Genomic DNA, 16,627 nt, shown 5'->3' with positions numbered 1-16,627 from the left:
TATTCATCAGCTCTCGCTCTGAGATTGCAAATGTTTTATGCAGGTGTTTTACCCAAAATGGCTCTGCTGATGTGCGTTTCACAGCAAATAGCCCCTAGAGATGGTCTAGATTCTGGAATTAAAATATCTTTGTATGGTGCATTTTAAACTGCTCATGTAAAGTCAAGTATTTGACCCCAGTCTTGTGAATTGAGCCGCTCGTGCAGTCTCTGCTGGTCTCGTTCTGCCAGCCGCCAGCGGGGGACACTGCAGCCTTGCAAACGCAGCCGTTCGTGCCGCTGACCACTGCTGAGCTTTGATTTTCAAATATGATGACACATCCTAAAGAGGCTCAACAGCACGACCTTTCTCTGAACCTCAGGTCTTTTCAGCATTGCACATTGCAATTTATTATCCGGATGGTCTCGGAGTGCAGTTTTTACAGTCTGAAATTAAATTTCAGTGTGATTGAAATGTCAGCATGATTTGGCCATTTTTGCAAAACTTGTGCAATCAAAACCATATTTCGTATTGTATTAACTGATTTAATAATTCAATTATTAAATAAAAAAATAAAATAAATAATTCCTGAACAGAGGCACACGCGAGATGACCTTTTTTTGACCCTCAATTCTTTTTTTTCCTTTTTTTTTGCATTTATATTTTAATCAGTGAACCTCAGTATTGCAAGTTATTGCCTTTATGGTCTCGGAGTGTGATTTTTGCAATCTGAAATTGTAATTGCAATGTTATTTAAAATATCAGAATGATCTGGCCATTTATATTAAATGTGTTTTTTTGTTGTTGTTTTTTTCACTATTTATTTATTATTGTATTCAAAATATTATTTTAATAGCATTATTATAATCAATTTAATTTAATTTATTTATTTAATAATATTAAGTAAAATGAATAATTTAATAATATATATATATTTTAAATTAGTACATTTATTGAATAAATACAAAATAAATTCTTTATTAAAATAAATGTGTGTATATTTTTTTTATTAAGCTTAAATTGCTTTAATGGAATATAGTTGTGGGCTGGGCCATGATTAATTGCATTAATTTATTTTTTATAATAATTTTTTTTAAATAAATAATTAAGGCACTAAATTAACGCTTTAAAGTTGACAGCTCATAAGTCATAAAAAGGCAAATGTTGTTGTCTGTGTTTCAGTATAAGAGTGCTGGAGTGATCGAGCTGGAGGCCTGTATTAAGGCCGTCAGAGTGTTGGCCATTCAGAAGCGAGCCATGGAGGCGTCTGAGTTCCTGCAGAACGCTGTTTACATCAACCTCGGCCAGGTGAGCGCATGTACAACACTGTTCAGTAAAACCGCAGCAAGTCAGTCAAGTTACTCTATGAGGAATGGTCCTATCTGTGTTCAGCTGTCAGAAGAAGAGAAGATCCAGCGTTACAGCGTCCTGTCAGAACTCTACGAGCTCATCGGCTTCCACCGTAAATCTGCGTTCTTCAAACGCGTCGCCGCCATGCAGTGTGTGGCTCCCACCATCCCTGAGCCGGGCTGGAAGGCCTGTTACAAACTCCTGCTGGAGACCCTGCCGGGGTACAGTCTCTCTCTGGACCCCAAAGACTTCAGCAAAGGTAACACAAGATGCTTCTTTATAGGGCTGTCAATACTGTCAGAATTATTGTTTCTAAGGCTGTTTTATTGTGTTCTGTGTGGTTTCTGAAGACAGGTTGGAGGTGTTTCCTTTTATTAGTAAATTGTGGCGAATTATTGACGACATTGAATGATGGATTTGAATGATGGTTTGAAGGACAATGTGTCTGAAGGTCCACCAGTGGGTGAAAAACACTGTCCGTTTCGTTACTGAAAGCACGAGCAGAGTAATCTAAAACAAAAAACTAATTCTAATAAGCTTTATTTTTATTTCAGTTTTAGTCATTTCAGTACACCAACTTAAACTTTAGAGAAATGTTGCCTTGAAAAAATGAACTGAAATAAAATAAGTTTAAGATTTTTCATCTAATATTTATTTTATATCAGATTTATTTCTTTTAATGGAAATTAATTTGAATAGTTTTAGCTTTAGTTAACAATAACGACACTCTACGGAAGCCCTGTCATTTTTTTCTGCCTGTTTTTGTGTGTGGTTTTCTTATGATCACAAGTTGCCTAGAGTTGTTTTCTAATTTTTGTTAGAAGTCACAGTCCCATTCATACGCAGATCATTTATATATCTTTACACCATAAGGTTTAAAACAAAGGCGTAACAATATTATTAATTCAATCATTAACAGCGACTGTCTTTATGTAAGTTAACAGATCTTACATACATTTTTTACATTGCAGTGCAAAAGAACAGTCAGACTCTAAGTAAAAAGTAATATTCCGTTTTATTCCGTATTTGTAATATTATATTTACAGTATTTGGTCCTATATTTATTTACAAATAATCAGTTTGTGAATGAGACTAAAGGTCCTTGCACAATGTCGTGGATATTTTCCCTAAACCTAACTACCTGGGTCTCGTCTACTGGCGACGTCCCCACTCGGGTAGATTATTCCCTAAACTAACTATCTGTACCTGGGTCTCGTCTCCTGGCGACGTCCCCACCTGATATCTGAGTCTCGTCTCCTGGCGACGTCCTCACTTGGATATCTTACCTAGTCTAACTTGTTCCTCTAACTAATTAGTTTTCTAAACTAGCTTCCTACCTAAACTAGCTTCCTGAACTAGCTTCCTACCTAAACTAGCTTCCTGCGCAGGAATAAATTGACAAACAGACCTGCAAATGTCCTTTAAATGCTTTAATCACGGCCAGGAGATCTTCCCGAGCAGTTCTCAGGGAATCTCTCCCAAGAAGCAAGGCCGGAGGATCTCAGACAAATTCCATTGAGAATCCCACCGAAAAACACATATACAACAGTTTTTATAGAATCAGGGTATGGCATAAATTTCATGCTGCATTACATAATTTCCCCACTATTTGATTGGTTCTTCATATGCAAACCCCTCTGTTACTAGGTAAAGAAAACTCTAATCTTGTGATTACTTATCACAAGGTTCTAACGATGACTTAATTCGTTAATCATAAGATTCTAACAGACTGTCTAGTTTTACTTCCCATAACTATGTTATTTTTACCCATAGACACTGACTCAAAGTCACAAGTTTTTCCCCAAAGAGTTTTGACACATTAAAAGCATATGAATGTTATTCCTGCAAGAAAAACAAATGTTAGTTGATTAATTAACGTTGATTAATTAAAATCCACCACAACACTGAGGCAGAAATTTTCGTATGTATTTTTTCGTATTCGTCATTTAGTGGCTCTGAAACATGTTGTCGCTACGTTGTTGCTATTTTGAAACAAAATGCTTGCAATGGATGCAGAAAATGCAGAAAATCGAACCGATTCGAATTTTTTTTTATGACGGACGAAAGTTCCAGAGGCAGTGTGTGTAAACGTGATTGACAACGTGAGGTTGTATTTATTTTTTAACGTGCGGAAATTTCGGACAAGAATTTCGGACTCAGTGTGCAAGTGCCTTAAGACTGTTTTCTGTGTCAAAATCATGACAGAACTGAATCAAAATCACATGAAAACAAGTCTCTGTCATTCTAGCATTTTTGGTTAAAACCAGACCATTCTCAGTAGTAACTGATTTATGGTCTGGCAAAGCTCCATAGACAAATCATTTCCAAAGGGGCGTCACCAACGGACGTCGCTCAATTAGAGCGATCGTCATCGTGTAAAGCCATATGCTGCGTCCCAATTTGTTACACTACGCCATAAAAGTATGTACTCTTTTTGTGAAGAAAAGGTATTTACTTTTGAATGTGTAGCAAAAAAGTAGGCAAGCTTTTGGACATACTACTTCGTCATCTTTATCGGACGGATTTGTCGCGTGCATCCTGTCACTTAAACTGCCCTGTCAATCATCTTGTCACATTTAAAATCCTCTATTAAATCTAATTTAATTTCCTACCGTTTCGGAGAGAAATGTAGTCGCACGTTCATCTGCCAGTGGGTCTTTCATGGAGACTGTCCTCATGTGTTTGCAATTTGAATATAATAATGCATTTAAAAGTTGAACGGACGTCGCTCAAATGCCTCTGGGCGCAATTGGATAGACCTAAAACCAATCAGAGCGATCATCATCGTGTAAAGCCCGCCTCAACGTTTCTGATTGGTGCCGCGATTTCTCGGCCATGGAAATGGGTTTGAATGAGCTCTTTGCCAGACTACTTCTCGAGCAAATCTGAATTTGCCGGAAGTTGTCTGGGTATTCCCAGGCTAGCATTTTTCACCCTGCTCTCTAGATATATCACCCTCAAGCATTCAAAAAGTCACTTCAGTCGGCCAGAAGTTTCAGTATCTATTTCACCTGTTTGAAAGGCATTGTCCTCCTCCATGTCCTCAGGCCTATTTAAGACAGACTCCTTTTGACAATAAACAAAGAAGTAATGTGCATGCAAGTCTGGAATAGACATTTGGCCTTGCATGCATTATGGCGCAAGTGTTGTACGTGGCAGTGTCTCAAGGTTTTTGAACCGGGATAATGACATCATCACCCCCCCCCCCCTCCCCCATGGCTGCTCTTTTAATTAATTAAATGCTGTCATTTGTTTGATAAATGCATGCTATTACTGCGTTTTATTTCATGGTTGTCCTCTCGACCCATTTTACCTCTTGTTTACTGACGTCTTTCGCAATACATGAGCAGAATGTGAACAGTCCGAATTGCTCATTTTTCTGTAAATACCTCTGACTCATAAACGGGCTTTGGTTGATTTGTAATCTGACCAGGCAGCATTGAAGTAACCTTGTCCCTCTTTGTATGCTTGCAGAAAAGCGTTGTGTGTTTTGAAGGGCTCCTCTCAGGGGTGATATATATTCCGTCAACTCTTTGTGTTGGAAAACAGCGCCGAGAGGAGATCTGACCCTGAGCTGTGATGTCAGACTCTATGGTGCATTACTGTAGGGTCCTTAACTATATTCTCTTTAATATGAAATCCTCTCAACCTCCTGCCGACTCGCACACACGCGCACACACGCGTGGAATAATAAAGATGTTTAGATTTAGAGACACACTGCCTGAGGGTCTGTCTATATCGTTCAGAATCCTGCAAATTGGAGAGAGAAAATCATTGTTATTCTTTATAATGACACAGAATGGAATTCGCAAAGCATTTAACTTCCATTCCATTACGGATGAAAAAAGATGGGACTCGTCATGTCTAGAGACCAGAATATCAGAGAATTGGCAAAGAGCTCTTTAGTAAGTAAGCACCCATAAACCCCTTGCAACCACATAGCAATGCTCTAAAAAACATTTAGAACACCTTAGCAAGTGCATAGCAATAGTTTTGCATGGTTTTGGTTGGTTGGCAAGTTAGTTTTATTGTTTTTCACTTCCCTCAAAGTGCTGGTACTGTGAGCAGAAACATTGTTATGAGAGACAGGAGAATGCTATTTCATTTTGATAGAAGATTTGAGATTCAGTTTTGATTTCACGCTGCAGACCCAGCCGTTCTCTCATTCAGATCTATTTAAAGCAGTCGATTATGTGTGTTTTTTGTGTTGAATCTGTGATGTCATTGAGAGCAGGAGGGCACGGAGACCCCATCACATGTGTAGGCTGAAGCTGGGGGTGATCCTGGCTTGCTGAAGCTTTAAGTGAAAGAGAGGAGGGTCAATAGAGACACCATGGAGTGCAGCGAGAGAGAGAAGAGAAAATGGGTTTTTAATTGGCCTGGGATTCTCCAGCTCAGCTCTCTTTAGGCACAGAGAGAGAGAGAGAGAGAAAATATCCTCAACCTCTGATTGATTGCGTTTAGCTCAACCGTTTTGCGCATGGACTTGGAAAGTCCAGTGAAAACACAAAGACCGCACACAGAACTACAGCAGACCCTGGAGTGCCATAAAGCGCTTCCTAGAGACTCAACGGCCTGTTATGAGCCCTGAACTGCAGTGGGATGTATTATTTCTAGTTGATGAGGGAGTGAAGTGGCTGTTTTTAATAATTGGCAGCTAAATGTGCAGCAGCTGTTTGTAAATCTTCTAATTTTATGGGGTGTAATGGTTAAAGATCAGGGACCTATTGAATAATAATATTGGGTATGCACAAAATTGGAAAGTACACACTTTTACTGATCCAAATAATGAACTGCATTAAATTATTAAAATCCATAGTACACTTTTCTTTTAATATACCGCATTTAAAATAAACGTGCTTCCTCAGTCGTGGATCAGATGTATTTTATAATAAATTTTTTATTTTATTTTACTGTAGTACTTTGATGTAAAGGTAACAGTAATCTGTATACATGTTGAATGTTTTATTTTACAAAAGATATTTCAGTAATAGGCTGATATCAGACAGTAGTTTTTTTCTTTTCTGCCAAAATTATATATTTATAGTCTTTATCGTCGCCTAATGTGTTTCTGATGGCGCTAACACGCTGTAGTATCTGTTAATGGGTGTCTGGATGGAAAATGCATATGGAAATTATATGCAGATAAGGTTGTGCATAATAAAAAGGCATGAGATCCATTTATGGTTGACTCCAGGACGAGACGGCATGGGGAATAGAGCTTATGCATGTACATAATATTTTGCTAACTAGGATTTGGACAGAATCTGCTCTTTGGAGGGCTTTAATTATTATAATTTTTATATTTTTTTAATTAATTTTCTTCTTTGATTTCCAATAACACAGTATCAGAATCTCAAGACAACATATATACATTTACTAGCTAACAATCTGTGTAGGAACAGGGCACCTCAGAGTAAGGAAGATAGGATGTGATATATCTTTTTTTTTTTTTTTTTGATCCTCCAAACTTTGAATCTGCTGTTTATGTGTACACTATTGCATTTGCCAAATTAATTACTCACTTTTAAATTCACACATTGCAGCAGCTTTGATCACGCATTCCATCTTTCTACAAACAAACTGCTCTTCTTCTGTAGTGCAAGGGCTTGTGGGTAATTATAACCCAGAGACCTGGGCAAATCCTTGCATACATTTTTTTTTTTGTTAACTTCTCTGATTTGGGACACACTATAATCTCATATACCATTTAGAACATAGGTGGTATGCAAATAAGGATGCATCTGTAATTTTGAAGAGATCTCATCAAATTGCATGGTCAATTAAGCGAGTTGCGCCCAGTTCTCTCTCTCTCTCTTTTTTTTTTTAACCTTTATTTATATAGCGGTTTTCACAATACAGATTGTATCAAAGCAGCTTCACAGTGATAACATGAAAATAATACGACAAAGTTTGTTTCTAGAAGAAAATTGCGTCATCGTCCACCTTAAGTAAGGCAGATCAATAATATTGTTGAATATTAAATGTCCCCATGTTTTTCGTAATGTTCTCATCTTGGAAATATGTCGAAATTTACAGTTTTAAGTAAATTTACACTTTTAGTGAAGAATGAGAAATTAAGAATTATGATTGCTTCTTGTTTGAGCACATTGGGTTGTGGAATAAAGTGTGTATACTTCACATTTTGACATATGCAGTAGGTTACCATTGTATCCCATGCCTACAGACTTTTGTAGTATTGTAGTGTGCCGTTCTAAACAGTTTATTGGAGGCTATTGATTACAGTTTATTGAAAAAGCATCAGCAAGCAGAAATTCTTTTTGCAGACACACTCTCACTACTCTAAAGCTTAGTGTGGATTTGCATGAATTGAGTGAAAGGTGAGTTGTGAAACAGACGGTCATGTGAGCGGCAGAACTGTGTGGAGTGATAAATCCTCACGATCGTTCCAGAGCAGCGCGGATCAGCTTCAACTCTCTCTCTCTTTACTCTGACGGCCGTGTTAGTCGCCTGATGGATGAGTTTTGTAACTGGGCTGTTTTATCATGTAATTTAGGACTGTACATTTTATGATGCCTCTCTGACAGCTTGAGCAGAAAAAGATGCTGTATGTACAAACAAAACTTGGCCGAGTTTGACCTTCCTGTCACATTATATTTCATCAGTTAAAGAAGACTTTTTTTGATCTTGTTGCAAGGACTACCATGAAAGGGCCTTTTTAACTTTGTACTATTGGGAAAAATCAGAAGGTGGAAACGCAAAGGCTCATGTGAACTAAATCCATCAAAAGTGTTGTTTTGTGTGTGTTTAAATGCTTTCTCCTTCTGTCTGTTTGTAGGGACCCATCGTGGATGGGCGGCGGTGCAGTTACGGTTGCTTCATGAACTGGTTTATGCGTCTCGTCGTATGGGGAATCCAGGTCTGTCTGTCAGACATCTATCTTTCCTGCTACAGACCATGCTGGACTTCCTCTCGGACCAGGGTAAGACGTGGGACTCAAAACCTTTACACACAAGGTTTTAAAGACCTTCTATTGAGGTTTTGGGCTCATTTGGGATTTTAGTTTTTTTTTTTTAAATGCTTCAATTATGCTAATTTAAAAGCTCCTAATTTTGTTTTGTAGGTCTCTGACAAAAAGGTTTACATGCATCCAAAGTAAAAACACTTTGATTTTCTCTTAATATACATTGCACATCACCTCATTTCTTAAAGGAGAACTCCGGTCAATTTTAACATTGAGCTCATTTTTTGTACATTTGGAGTGCTGTCAATACAGAGAACAACGACAAAAATCGGTGTTGCCTACACCGAGTTATCCTCTTTTTAAAATTTGCACCCTGTTGACTTCAATGGGGCAAGTTTTAAACCTGCTTTTAGCCTCTTAACATGCTTGATGTGTCATTACAAGTGCACAGGTCATGTGAGTGATTCCTTCGGAGTGAACGCGGGTCAATCTGACTGCAGTAGATGTGAAAGATATGGATAAAAATGATATTTATTTAGCCAGCGCTCATACCTGTATTTACATCCTGTTTTCGGTCAAAGTCCATAGTAATCGATTGTCGAGTTCACGCGCATGATCATAGGTACTAAACCAATGCGCGTGAACTCGACAATCGATTACTCTGGACTTTGACCGAAAACAGGATGTAAATACAGGTATGTGCGCTGGCTGAAATAACATCACTTTTATTCATATCTTTCACATCTACTGCAGTCAGATTCACCCGTGTTCACTCTGAAGGAATCACTCACATTTTCTGTGCACTTGTAATGACACATCAAGGATGTTAAGAGGCTAAAAGCAGGTTTAAAACTTGCCCCATTGAAGTCAACAGGGTGCAAATTTTAAAAAGAGGATAACACGGTGTAGGCATTTTTGTCGTTGTTCTCTATTTTGACAGCACTCCAAATGTACAAAAAATGTACCTTAAAATGCCTTAAAATTGACCGGAGTTCTCCTTTAAAGAGTCTGACAACAGTTTTTGAAGATATTGGGCCCTATCATACACCCTAGTTTCAGCCTGACGCAGTTATCATTTTCACATCCTGCGCCACGTTGTTTAAATAACAAATGCATTTCCACCCATTTGTCAAGTCAAGTCCTCTTACATTTACATTTACATTTATTCATTTAGCTGACGCTTTTATCCAAAGCGACTTACAATTGCTATATATGTCAGAGGTCGCACGCCTCTGGAGCAACTAGGGGTTAAGTGCCTTGCTCAGGGACACATTGGTGTCTCACAGTGGATTCGAACCCGGGTCTCTCACACCAAAGGCATGTGTCTTATCCATTGCGCCACCACCACCTCTTCATTTGTGTAGTGCTTTTAACAATATAGATTGTTTCAAAGCTTTGCAGTGATAATAGAAAATTAAAGTAACAGAGATTGTTTTGGGTTTGCAGCAGCTGTAGAATAAAGTTATTGTCCAGCTAAAGTTAGTTTTGATTGATTCTCTTCCATTGCAAAGATCATTAGTTATTAACTTAAGGCCGCTAACATGACACCGTTCTAACAGAAAACCGTTAACGCGCTCCGACTTGCTCATTCGCATGACAACAGTGCCTGGCGGCTTGAGAACGCAAACCTTAAAAAAGGTTCCAAGGTGCAGGCGTTGAATAAAAAATAAAATGAAAAATAAATGTAGACAAACACGAACTACACTCTTTCAGGCCTCAGGCACAACTATAGTGTTTGAGGGCGGGTCAAAATGCCAGTGAAGACCATAGGCTGGTATTGTGCAAATTTGTTAAATTGTTACATTATGTATGCAACAGGAAGTGAGACTGGAATTGCTGACAGTTCTGAATCGATTCTTTTTTTAGGACTCAATAACTTTATTTGTTGTGCACTTTGGACCTTTTACATTCACAAACAGTTATATTAATATTAGGTAATATTTGAAAAAGCATAATAGGTGCACTTTGATTGAATTAACTTTTTTTTTGCACCATATATGAATGTTTTTTTTGTTCCTTAAGTTGGTTTTACTAAACTATTGAAGACATTTTCAGAAATGTAGCCCTCAAACGTATTAAAACAAGCACTCATTGTGCAGTAGATGCTGTCAGCCTGTTCAGAGAGATTCTGACAAACAGACTGTGCTCATCTAAAAGACAAGAGATGAAAAGAAAGAGACCGTAAAGATAAAATGTTCACTGGAGTGCGTTTATGTAGATGGATTCTGCTGCGATGACGACTTGTGATTGTATTTTCAGGCCTGTATTTTATGGAATTGTCATATTATACTTTCAATCATGCTCTTTTTAGAGGGTAATCACTTTCTCTCTGCACAATGACTTATTTTCTTTATTCCTTTAGAAGCCTGTGTGTGAATGTTGAATGCAGGGTTGGGGAAGATACTTTAAAAGTGCACTTCACCAGGGTATTCAAAGTAAAGAAGTTAAATTACAGTTAGAGTTGCTCTTTTGAAAAAACAAAAACAAAAAACACAACGTACAATATTGAAGGTCCTTAAGAGTGAAATATGTTTAATTTTACCACACTTAGAGATTATATTATAATATAAAAATTAGTGGTGGGCATAGATTCATTTTTTTTTAATCTAGATTAATCTCACTGTAATCTTGGAATTAATCTAGATTAAAATGGCTCATTTGAATTCTGCCGAAGGCATTCAGAATATGTGTGTGCTACCCAAATAATGACTAAAGGGCACGTGTTTCTTAAAGGAGAACTTGGTAACTTTTTTAACTTAATAAAACTGTCTAGAAATCATTTGGATGGTTAAACAACCTGTTCTGGTGATATTGGTGACTTTCCCCGCTCCCCCCAGCGTTCCCAGGCGGAAAACCAACCTTGCAACTTGGGGACTACCGTCCCGGCAAGATAGAAATTGGAAGTCTCGTGAGAAGCGAGAAGCGAGAACGAGAACGAGCGCGAAACACGAATTGCTTTACGGCAATTCGACATAAACACAAACGCATGTATGATGTATTACCAGATTACCCACCTCGGTAGACATAGCTCCACACGATACAGTTGGCTTGCTCCGATCAAAACAAACGCACATGAGCAGCGGTAGAGAGGGGGAGGAGGCCGCCGCAAGTGAGTTTTTTACGACCGTGTTGTGAAATATACGCCCCCCCACAGCTGTAGGGGGAGCTCGTGGGGAAAACATGTGACAACAAAAGGGAAAATCAGCGAAGAAGTGACTAGAGTTCGCTAGAGTTGCCGAGTTCTCCTTTAAATACAAAGCGACTTTTAAAAGAACTTGTGAAGACTAACATAATAAAGTATGACTTTTTTTTTTTTTTTTTTACTTTGAGCAATGATGGAGCTTTAATAGACTCTTCTTATGAGCATATAAAACAAAACAGCTCCTTGGAAAAAATGAAATGTAGCCTAATATTGTAGTAGTTATAAACAAAGGTCTATTTTTAGTTCAGATTTACATTTGAGGGCAGCCATTTTATTCATAATGTCAAAATAAAACCAATATAATGTTACTTGAAAGCATTATAGCCTATTCCTGCCAAACTTCCATGGTTGCAGTTAGTGTTACTACAGTAATTCCATGGTAAATGTTGCAGATCTGTGGACACTGGATAGTTCATTCATGGCACAATGTTTCTTCCTGGCTTCCACGCACTATTTGATCCGTTAATAACTGAGAAATGTGAATGTTTCTCACTAGATCTCGCAGCAATGTTATTACTTCTGTGGCGAATTCGAATGCTTTCTTTACTGGATCTCTTAGCGCTGTAGTGTCGCTTGATCATGATCGGCTCGCGCTGCTTTGGTCCAAACTGATAAACAACGGTCCGTCAACCACACAATAACGAGTAGCTCAGTTTCGTTCCGCTTACATTACGTTTGCCATTTGATGTCGGACAATGTTGTTGACCCGTCTACATTTGAAATAACGAAATTTTGGCTAGGTATACATCCGCGCTAAAATATCAAGGTGAAAGTCATCATAGCTTTCGTAGTATAGACCCAGCTCCCAACCCAACTTTGAGAATAGATTAACGGCGATATTTTTTTTATCGCCCGATAAGAGTCTCACGTTAACGCAGCACGTTAATGCCGATAACGGCCCACCACTAATAAAAATATATAATTTATTTTACTCTATAATATTTTAATTACAGTGTATAATTTATATGAATATATATTATAGTTTATTTGAATTATAGTGAATTAAATAGATCATTATTAATTAAAATAATAATAATTAATAAACTATGACTAATGAAATAAAAAATGCAATTTACAAAATATGTAATGATGTTCACTGTTTTGGGAACAGTATTGAGTTTTATTTTCGCTTGCTTTTTTGATGCTGAAATAATTGAACTGATTTATCATAATGATTCAGATTTTGCAGTGCTACTTAAGAGAGGCACATTTGATAATCGGCTCATGTTAAAACTATTTTACAGGCCTGATATTTAATAAAATATTAAATAATGGAAATGCCCTGGAAATTTCTATAGTCTTTTTTTTTTTCTTTCTTTTTTTATAGTTGTACTAGTACTAGTTGATCTTCATTTTTTCAAACTGGGTTCAAACTGGGTTCAGTGGTTCATAAGCGAATGTGTCTGAATCAAAATGATTTTTATAAATCTTTACATAGAAATTTTGCATATTGTCCTGCTACACCATAATGTTAAAAACAAATTGCTTTTAAAAGAACAGCTAGATTGTATTGAAATTGAAAAATACTGAGCTACTGAAAATGTATTTTGGTTAAAAGTGTTACTATTTTCAGTGTCCCGAACACTGGTTAAGTTTAAAGATGTAAGTGCTTGTGTTTATGCATGTGTGTGTGTGTGTGTGTGTGTGTGTGTGTTACCTGGATTTTCCTGAAAGCCTCTGTGTCTTTGAAAAGAGATTGATGTTGCTTTTTTGTTGTTCAGCCATGGTCCACTTCACAGCATCCTGTCCCCACAGAGGTGTGCTGTAATCCTGTCTGCTTCTCTTTCTCACACACACACACGGTTGGGCCTGCAGCTCTTGGGTATTGAGCTCTGTCAAGCTTATCATTTCCTACCAGACAGAACAAATCCAGAGTTCCCTCGGCTGAGCTCAGTCATTGGTCGAACGCTGTTTTCAACACAGTGTCTGAGGAACAATGGCTCCCTAAGTTCTGATAAAACCCATTTCTACACTTCCCTGAGAGCCAAACCAATCACTCTTATTTTGTCTAATGAGCGATGTGATCTGTTTTCGGGACTTTATTGGAATTTTGGGCCGCCTTTAACAGAAGCTTGAACGCTTCAAGTTGAAGCCTTATAGTAGATATCTTATATGTTGAAATTTGGCATTATAGTGTGTCCACTTCCTCATGACTTAATATATAATATTAATAATAATTTTTCAGTTTAGGTATACATTGCGTACAAATGTATTTCTCTCAATGTAATATCACTCGCTTTGGCTTACAGCTCAAATTTAGTCCTTTTTTTTAAAGCTCAAATTTAGTCTACATTTAATCATGTGCTATGGGAATGCACACTTGTACCAAGTTGAGAAATTTGATTCATTTTTAGCAAACCCGTTTGTTTGTATAGTGTTTGTTTCAGTCAACCAGCTAAAAAAACAAACTGTTTTCAGTCATCACTCAAACATTTTCTCACATTTTCAATACATTTTTTCAGCATTAGTTGAATGATGCTCGTTACATAGATTGTCAATCACTAGCTGAGTTCACCTGGACCCTAATAATCGGAGTGTAATCGGACTAGTCGCACAGTTGGAAGAAAAAAGTCTCATGTAACCACGTCAATTGGAATGAGTAGGCTTAATCCGAATGAAATTTGATTCGGACCATAAGGGAAGGTTTAAAGCTTTTCTAATCCATATAGGTCATGAAAAAACACTTGATCAGATTGAACACCGAAACTGGAAAGTTCTGCGCATGTACAATGGCGTATGAATACCGTACTGATGTATGAAGCATGAAACAAGCATAAATGACTGTCGTGTCATTCTGAAATTCTCCTTCCACTCATTGTCTGTGAAGTGAAGTTCTGAATAGACAACTAAACAAAATTATATGTAATTTACACTCAAAAAAATGAACTAGGAAGGTTGTGCACTTTACATAATATATTTATATTTAGTTTACTTATAATAATTGTGTTTGTTGACTTGAAATGTTTTTTTCTATTAAGGTCCACGTAATTATGTCTCAACTTAACAGTACAAAATCCTAACATGTTGTCTAAACACAAACAATTTATGTTAAGTAAAAAATTCTTACATCCAGAGGGTGGCAGTATAGTGCGACGCCAACTGCCATTTTGCCCTAACTTAATTGGATTGTGTTCAATCTGCTTAATATGTAAAATTTAAGTTTACTTAATCCGTTTGTGTTGGATTACATGAATGATTTGTGTTGCATTAACTGAAACTGGGCAGTGCTTGTTAGTTCCCAGCATGCTTTGCATATGGTTGAATTAAGAGAGAATAAATGTTAAAATTAAGTGTTATTTTTTTTTTTTTTTTTGAGAAAATGAGAAAAGGGGAAGACTTGATAGTGTGTAATTGTGTTTAATGTTCAATTACATTGGAATTATTAGAACCATTTAAATTACAGTGGGTTACCATTGTGGAGAAGTGTGGAGCATTTCGTTTGGCTGTGGACTGATTTGGTTACTTTTAACTGCTTTGGTTGAAGGAGCATGTAAATCTTAGCATTTAAGATGCTAATATGTGCTTCTGCTAGCAAATAGCTAGCTGTAGTCTGTCAAATTAATTATGTGTCACTAAAATAAATGAAATATTGATGGCTGAATGAAAATAACAACCACATAAGTTGGATGCAAATTAAGTAAATTAGTTGGGCTGACAATATTAAATTAAGCTGTGTCCAACCATAGTAAATAAGTTGAATCAACCTTAATAAATTAAGTTGACCCAACGTAAGTACATTAAATTGGAATAACATAATTGCATAATGCTGAAATAAAGCAAGTTAATCATGTGGAAATCATTTCCATGATTTTTTTACGTTCATTCAAAGAGTTATTTTTTTGAGTGTACAAGAGGTTTTGACTAAATGTTAATTGCTGCGGTCTATTTAAAAATACTTTATTAAATTGAATTATTTAAAAAAAAAAGGTTGAATGAATAATTCAATGACTCGCTCATAAATATTTCACTTGTTTCATTACCAGATGAATAAGCATTTTTATATGAATGGTGATTCAATGACAAATGCATTTTTAACAGTCACTTGTCGCCACCCACTGGTGTAACGGTGTAATTAATACAGTCTTGCATGATTTACTCTATTTTGATCGCTACCGTAGACATCAGTGTTTATATCCAAGCTATAAACGTTTATCCCTGTACTTCTGTGTTCATCTGAATGATTGTAACACAGAAATAATGATACTGTGTGGTTCACTGTTTGTGAAGCTGCTTCATACCAATACAATACAGCTCTGGCAGATCTTCGCTGATCGTACTTGTCAAAAGTTTAATAGACATATAGCAGAATCGCTGTCATTTAGGAATAAGATCACGTGGGTGTTTGAATCGAGATCACGATCATTTAACGATTGATCGTGCTGCTTTTTGATTAGGAAAAAACTTACAGTTGCAGTCGGCCTACTGATGCTTTTCTTGATTTTATCACTGAAATCATCTGTCGGAAAGAACAGGGAGTACAGTCAGATTGCCGCCCGCCCTGTTGTACACTACTGTATAATGGCTAATGATTAGCTGCAGTTGTTAGGAACACCCTCAGCACAAAGACACTTCACAGAATGGAGGCGTCTGATTTAAACACGTCTGCTTGACATTGATCAGTGCCAATCTGGACTCTTGACGGGATAACAGAGCAGGAGATTCTGAGATTCTTTTAAGTTAGCATATGAGGGGTACCGGCTTTTTCAGTTCCTGACAGAATGATATTAGAAGAAAAGATGGGGATGTTTTATTCAAGGCAGAGCTTTGTTGTGAACAATTGCTCTGCCTACAGATAACAGGTGGATGCTTGTGTTATGAAGTGATTAATGCAGATAGAGAGAGAAAGAGGTGGAGAAACATTTGCATATGTGGCAGAATACATGCTTCCAAAAACTAGATGGAAGAGATAATGAAATATAGAAATGAAGAGATGCTGGATAGAGAGAAAACATTTTAGTGTGTGTCATTTTTCTTTTATAAACTTGAATGAAATACCAGGATTATTCTATTCTATTCTTTTATTTTTTTTTATTTTACAGGATACTTCCCGTTCCTGTACTTTTACAGACTTTCCATGAATAAGACAGGAGACCAACTTAAATATTATATTAGCTGTTGCATATTATATTAAACTAATCGTTGGTTTGTAGACCTTGATAAACTTTGCATAC

The 16,627-nt window shown here is 37.0% G+C and overlaps 1 protein-coding gene across 1 annotated transcript in view; it reads left to right on the top strand.

Annotated features, from left to right (window-relative positions):
* Positions 1–16,627, top strand: part of trappc9 (trafficking protein particle complex subunit 9) — a 215,446-nt gene that overhangs the window by 10,925 nt on the left and 187,894 nt on the right. Inside the window, exons 7-9 of the mRNA XM_079879309.1 lie at positions 1,162–1,287; positions 1,372–1,588; positions 8,129–8,272. Coding sequence (XP_079735435.1) covers positions 1,162–1,287; positions 1,372–1,588; positions 8,129–8,272 — 487 coding nt within the window. The remainder of the gene's footprint in view (positions 1–1,161; positions 1,288–1,371; positions 1,589–8,128; positions 8,273–16,627) is intronic.

The sequence above is a fragment of the Squalius cephalus genome (assembly GCF_949319135.1).
Source record: "Squalius cephalus genome assembly, chromosome: 8".
NCBI classification, from domain to species: Eukaryota; Metazoa; Chordata; class Actinopteri; order Cypriniformes; family Leuciscidae; genus Squalius; species Squalius cephalus.
Note: the sequence above shows the minus strand (reverse complement) of the source record. Positions and strands in the feature narration are given on the sequence as shown.